The sequence below is a fragment of the Aegilops tauschii genome, chromosome 2 (genome assembly GCF_002575655.3).
Source record: "Aegilops tauschii subsp. strangulata cultivar AL8/78 chromosome 2, Aet v6.0, whole genome shotgun sequence".
Classification (NCBI taxonomy): domain Eukaryota; kingdom Viridiplantae; phylum Streptophyta; class Magnoliopsida; order Poales; family Poaceae; genus Aegilops; species Aegilops tauschii.
This window is the reverse complement of record NC_053036.3, coordinates 141037963-141044412: the sequence shown is the minus strand read 5'-3', so window position 1 is coordinate 141044412 and position 6450 is coordinate 141037963. Positions and strand designations below refer to the sequence as shown.

General features: G+C 45.2%; 1 protein-coding gene across 2 annotated transcripts; it reads left to right on the top strand.

The window, feature by feature from the left end:
- The first annotated feature begins 625 nt into the window (after nt 1-625).
- LOC109739195 (uncharacterized) lies at nt 626-5869 on the top strand. Of its 2 annotated transcripts, XR_012202123.1 has the most exons (2): nt 626-1695; nt 5471-5869. XR_012202123.1 is itself a non-coding variant. In XM_073508237.1 (1 exon), exon 1 carries the CDS (start codon nt 1083-1085, stop codon nt 1611-1613), a length of 531 nt encoding a protein of 176 aa, XP_073364338.1. In that variant the 5' UTR covers nt 626-1082; the 3' UTR covers nt 1614-1941. The 2 variants fall into 2 exon arrangements, 1 of the variants encoding a protein (XP_073364338.1); XM_073508237.1 differs by lacking the exon at nt 5471-5869 and having other exon boundaries at nt 626-1941.
- Nucleotides 5870-6450: the final 581 nt, after the last annotated feature.

Sequence of the window (6450 nt, the reverse complement as noted above, 5' to 3'; positions counted from 1 at the left end):
TCAGCACCAGCCGCAGCTACTAAAACACAACTGCCAAATGACTGCATCTCAATGCCAATCTTTCACCCACAGCTAGCAGCTACATCTGCTCCTTTCAGTCGGAGCCGTTGCAGCCCAAACAAACACACCCTAAAGCTTCCTCCCTGCCATGCACCTAAATTAGCTTGTGAGATTAAACAAGAATTGTTGATTATAAGGGCCCAAGACTCATCGATAATTCAAAAGAACGATACCGAAATGCTAACTCTGGCTCAAATCGAAATTTCGTGCCTGACTCTTATATAATCATAAAAAGTTATGTCTGCTTCATCTTAAGAGCATCTACAGTTGGAGTTGGCGAATCCGCCTCCTATACGTCCGTGGACGCGTCAGGGCACGCCCGCGGACGCATTCGGACGGGCCCTCATATTTCACTCCCGGCATCCACATATCTCAAATCCGGACTCTCAAATCTATACACGTCGATCATACAAACCAATGTCGCACGTAAATAATAAATGTTGGTACCAAACATAAATAGTGTTTACATAAAATTTATTTTAAGTGCACAACTCAAACATCAGCTTTTTGATTTCCATTGTGGGTCCACATATGCTCCACACGGTCATTGAGTAGGTGCGCGTGCACCTGATGATCTCGAAGATTCTGATGCATCTACAGAAACTTCATAAGTTGAGTTGCATCTTGATCTTCCAGGATTTCGAAGGTGTACTCCTCATACGCCCGGGCAGGCCCACCGGTGTACATTTCCTCAATCAGAGATATACATCTTGTGCAGCGAAGTTACGAAGCCAACCATTTGAGGGATACTAGTAGCAGAGCCAACCACGCGCATTCACTCACCAACGCCATCTTTTGAGTCGTCACCACCACATTTCCAGTTGAATGCCAAAGAGAAAAGGGGGCACATGGAGAGTGTCCAAAGAGAATTGGAATCGAGGTAGCTGCGATAGGCTAAGGCACTGGGTCTGCAGTTGAAGGCCGGCCAAACACCCTCTTTTCCCCTGTTCATCTCCATCCTCCTCACTTCTCAGGGAAGAGGAACACACCCAAGGACGACGAGCGCGGGCCGGAGAAGCACAATGGCGCCGCTCACCGGAGCCGCCATCGCCTCCTACAGCATCCTGCTCCTCATGCTCGTCCCCTGGGCCCAGGGCCAGGGGCAACCACCCGAGGCGTCGGAGGAGGCTTGGGCCGAGGGGCAACCACCCGAGGCGTCGGAGGAGGCTCTTACGATGCTCTTGTCGGAGAGCGGGTGCGGCGCCTTCGCCGGCCTCGTCACCGCCACGGCCGGCGTGGGCGAGGCGTTCCGCGAGCAGAGCGGCAGCGACCTGGGGCTCACGATCTTCTGCCCGGACGACGAGGCGGTGGCGGCGTTCATCCCGAGGTTCAACGGCCTCACCGCCGACGGCCAGGTCGTGCTTGTTCTGTACCACGGACTGACGATGGCCTACTCCGTGGAGATGCTCAGGAGCGACGGGCGGGTGTTCACGCTTGATGGGGGGCAGATGGTCCCCATCCGTGAGCACAGAGGCACGCTGACACTTTTTTCGTGGCCGCCGCCGTCACGGAACGAGGCCATCTCGTTGTCTACCTCATCGACGCCGTGCTGATTCCGACGGTGCCGGAGCCTGGCTTGTCGCTCTGGGACTTTTTGGGGCCTTTCCTACTTCTTGTCGCTGGGCCCCTGGCCTTGTGAGTTTTCTTTCCTTGTGCTTAATTCCGCTACGATCAAATGGATACGCAGCTCGTACGCCTGCCTGTCCATAGCATCAGTTCATGCGATTTATTGGTGTGCTAGAGGATTTTAGTTAGAGCTGCAAGACGTACTTAGGCTCGCCTACGTCTATGTATAAATCCTATAGTGCATTTAGTGGACGATAATTTAGATTTGGGCTTTCTGTACATACGTCAATCTAATGAACATTAGTTTTTAGTTAACCCAACTGTTAATTCATTTAGTTAACTCGACTATTATGCTTGTACTAGTAAGTGTGCACGTGCAATGCACGTATTATCGTGTGATACAAAAAATATTACTTGGTCTAAAAACTGAGTGAACATATTTGTCATCAATCATGAGTAAACCGACAATTTTTGAGGGAAATTTTCAAAGAAGTATGTCATGATTCTCTTAACCAAATCCCTTTCGAATCCTTGCCAACAATGATTGACAAGTGGTATAGACATATCTTATTGTGATTAATTAACAAGTCATGCGAATATAAATTTTACATTGATATTATGAATTTTTTTAAAAATAGAAGAAGGCATGACCATGAAGAAATTGATGCACAACAATATGTATTTTTAAAGGACACCACCGGTTCACCCACATAAATGATATACATGTTCAGAAACATAACAAAAATGAACATGAGTATACTGAGTAATCATGCACGCAGGCATGGCACGGAGAGAGTACAAATGGTCCCTTCATCTCTAAAGAAAAGGGGGAATGTTGTAGTTGGGTTCACTGGATCTTCTCCGCCGACAACTTCATTGTAGTTTCTGCACAATAACACATTCTCTGAAGAAATATATTCTGCACACAACAACGGTTTCTCTGAAGAAATGTATTCTGCACAATAGATTAAAGTTTCTGCACGATAGCTGACAACAAGCAAGCGTGCTGAAAGGAGAAAACATGTAATTCAAGTGTGCTCCCGGTTAGTCAGTGTATACTGCACTGAAGAAGCTGCAACACCTACATCAACGATCATGTATGCAAGACATACTTGAGTAATGATCCAAGAGTAGCAGCATTGGAGGCAGCAGAGCCACCAATCAGCAGCATTGTTGGCTTAAATTTCCTTCTCATTGTATCATCAAAGACTGTTATGTTTAACTTTGAAGGCTCATGCTTGGTGCAGAATTTTGCATGGAATTCCTTTATTACTTAAGAAATGAATATCAAATGGAAATTTAAGCTTAACCAGTGCGAGCAAGAAATGGCCCAGCTCACTCAGTTTCTTTACCAAATTGTTTGCCCTGGTTGGAGCTAAATTAGTTTTAATGGTATACTATCTTGTTCACCCAACCAACGAAACAAAATCATGGCTTTTAAAAACTGGATGGGGATCTCCCATCCAACTTCATCCAAGCAATCAAAAGTATAGTAAGATATGGTAGTCGTCCAGTGAACTTGCATTAAAAGTGCCATTGTTTTTCCTATAAAGACCTTGGATCATTAGATGGCATATGAAATACTGGATTATAATAAGGTTAGGAAAAAAACAAGCTTGGCCAGAGGCACTGGTAAGAAAGCACTCAAGGAGTTCATTTTTATTTTTAGAGAATGGCTCGAAGAATCGGATAGTGTTGAAAACTGATAAAACTTCAAGCATTATTGCTTATAGTAAAGTATTGTATTTATAACCGTGCGAAGATTTGAGTTGACTAAGTAAGTTTGTGCTTGTAAGTTTCAGGAAAAGAACTTATCTGCAGTGAACATATATCCATGGTATTCGGCATATCACTACTGACATACATCCCTTGTTAAAAGACTGCCTGCACTTGAAAACTTAAAGCCTGCATGGGAGAAGTTTCATACAAGGGGACAAGTTCAGTTGCTAATATATAGAAATGAAATTAGTAATTCATGCTTCAAGTCGTAAGTCCCAAGCAAAAAAGATTGAAGATGCCGGTCTTTCCAAGAAAAAAAGAATCACTGCACCACCAAGAAAATTGTAAAATTCACACAAAAAAAGGGCATCAAGCAAACAAAAAATTAGTTCTAAACGTATTTTGATTATAAACAATGGAGTTTGAGTAGCATGAACATATAGTGCAGTACTTAAATGTTTGGAATTACAGCTAAATAAATAACAAACCGTTCCACTTATAAACAAGGTGAAAATGTGCAGAATTTTGCATTGGAAGGCTAACCATTTTTATGTTGTCGGCAGCTGCTGATGCAAATGATTTCATACATAATATAAATTATTTTAAAGGTTCTAGGCTTCCAGCAATGTACAAAGTAGGAAAATGAACTCGTGGGTACCAACTCTTTTGGATGCAGTGTCATAGACTGAATAGATTTCTTATCCAAGAGTACACATAATCCGTGGACAAACAAACAACTATAATGGAAAGTTTGGAAACAGAATCAGATAGATGATGGAAACCATTATGTGAACATTACCAAGTTTGATAGTTCAATTACCAGCTAATATCCCAGAACTTGATGGCTGTACCATGTGTGCTTGACAATTTGAGGATCCTGGGGAAGGAAAAAACTTAATTAACAGTAGGTACTGAAATGCACACGAATAAATCAGATATGTTTGCATGTATTAGTATCATTGCTGAACCAACCCGGAAAATACAGGACCGGTCTAAGTAATCACATAGTGACTAAATCAGATTTGTTTGCATGTATCAGGATCATTCTCTAGCGATCTAGATTCAACTTTAAGATGAAAAGTGAAAACTCAAAGGTGTCACACATCAGATTTACTTCACCTACAATGTGACTAAGAATCTGAAGACTCCAATTAGCAACTTGACAAGCAATTAGATGAAGATAATACTCAAGCTGCTGAAACAAAAAATGTCAGCAGTGTACAGATCTTTGCTGAATCAACCACTGCCACAGAATGGGGACGGCGCAGTGACGCAGGTCTCGTGCCCGCCCGTCGAGATCCCCTCTATGCCAAACCCCTCCGCCTCCATGCCCTTGCGCTGCACCTGGGCGCGCTGGCGGCAGTACTGCTCCTCGACGGTAAGCGCCCGGTCGAGCAGCGAGAGCAGCCCGCTCCCCGCGCCCCACTGGGCGTGGAGACGGTTGAGGCGGCTGCCTCCTTCGAGGCGAGCGTCTGGAAGCGTGAGGCTGTGGTGAGGTGCAGCGGGGCGAGGGAGAAGAGAGAGATGTCGGTCGTCCTTCCTTGCTCTGCCACGCACTTGCCCTGTGGGATGGGAGAAGAGGGAAATAGGGGAGAGATGGCCTCCGTCGCGTGGAGCGGCGGGGGCGACGGGCGACGGGGCCGTGGGGAGAGGTGTGCGGGTGAGGGGAGGGAGCAGTTTTTTTTTCGGGAGAAAGAGGTGGAGAGAAAAAAAGAGAGGAAGATTTCGGTTGTTAAGGGGATCGTATCACGGACTAACTGCAACGCAAAATCAAGGAGAGGGCCGCGCGGATTAGAGGGATGCGAGCGCGGACGGTTGACAAACCAGCGCGTCTGCTTGGCGGAACATTTGATCCGAGACGTTGATTTGGGTGACAGATAATTGATCTAATATGGACAGTAGGATGCGTTTAAGTTGATTTGATCAAAAGGTTATGATTACCCCATGTACAATTTGTTGTGTGACTTTAGAGGAGTTTATGTTTGCTCTTTTAATAATAGTATAGATATAAATGACTGCTTGAATTGCTCCAGCTGTTCTAAATCTTAATTATGTACGCTAACTATATCTGTTATTACACTATTTTGCGGGTGGCTAAATGTATCTATGTTTATTTACCCTGCAGAATCTTGTTGTGGCGTGCACTTGTATATCTTTGTTCTCTCGTGTGCCGGCTGAGAAGATGGTGCAAGGATCACGCTACTGCCTACGTTTCGGCCGCCCGTGTCACTCCACATGGGCAACAAGAACATTAGCCTGTGGCCGCTTCAGAGTGCCTCGCCTCCCCGGGTCGTTCCCTATAGTCTGTAGTCGTCGTTTCCTTTGAACGATCTAGGTCATTGACTTGTGCATATAGTGTTGGCTTACTTATGAATCTATAGGCTTCATTTGATTTAACAAAATGTTGGTGACTATGAATTCGATTTGAAGTAGTAATAGTGTTGTTTTTTAAGGCAACTTTTATTGCAAGCATCCGTCAATGGGGGCTGGATCAACATTTTTGTTGCAATATTGAGTTATTGTGAAGAAAATGTAGCATGCTAGATGGGGGGAGGTTCCATTTTATGCACCATAGTTACAACAACTTTCCAAAAAATCATATATAGTACTCCCTCTATTCCATATTCTCGTGCGTATAAGATTTTGGGTCTTATTTCAAATTGTAGTGTGCATAAACGCCTTTAGTCCAATATAACCCTCCGTTGGATCAGCGCAGCAAAGCTGCATGCACCCACATGCGTGTTAGGCGAGCGGACAAGGAGCAATTCTAGTCTAAATAAATATGCCACCTTATGTCTTGTATAAGTGCCAGAAACAACGCGCATTAAGAATGGAGGGGGGTGTATATTATATATTTCCCATGCGGCTCCTGAAAAAATAGGATCTCGGTCCTGTGTCGCTCCTGGGCGACACCGGGGCGTCCTCAACCTTAGTCGCTGATCTCCGCACATAAACTGCCACCCCTCGCCGTCGCCAACGCCGGTGTGCATGGTGGCGGCGAGTCTGCTCATTTGGCCCGCGAGCGTGTATGGCTCGTGGGCGCGAACCTTTTCAAGAGTTGCATGTATGGCTCGTGGGCGTGTTCCCCACACTGAGCGGCCATAG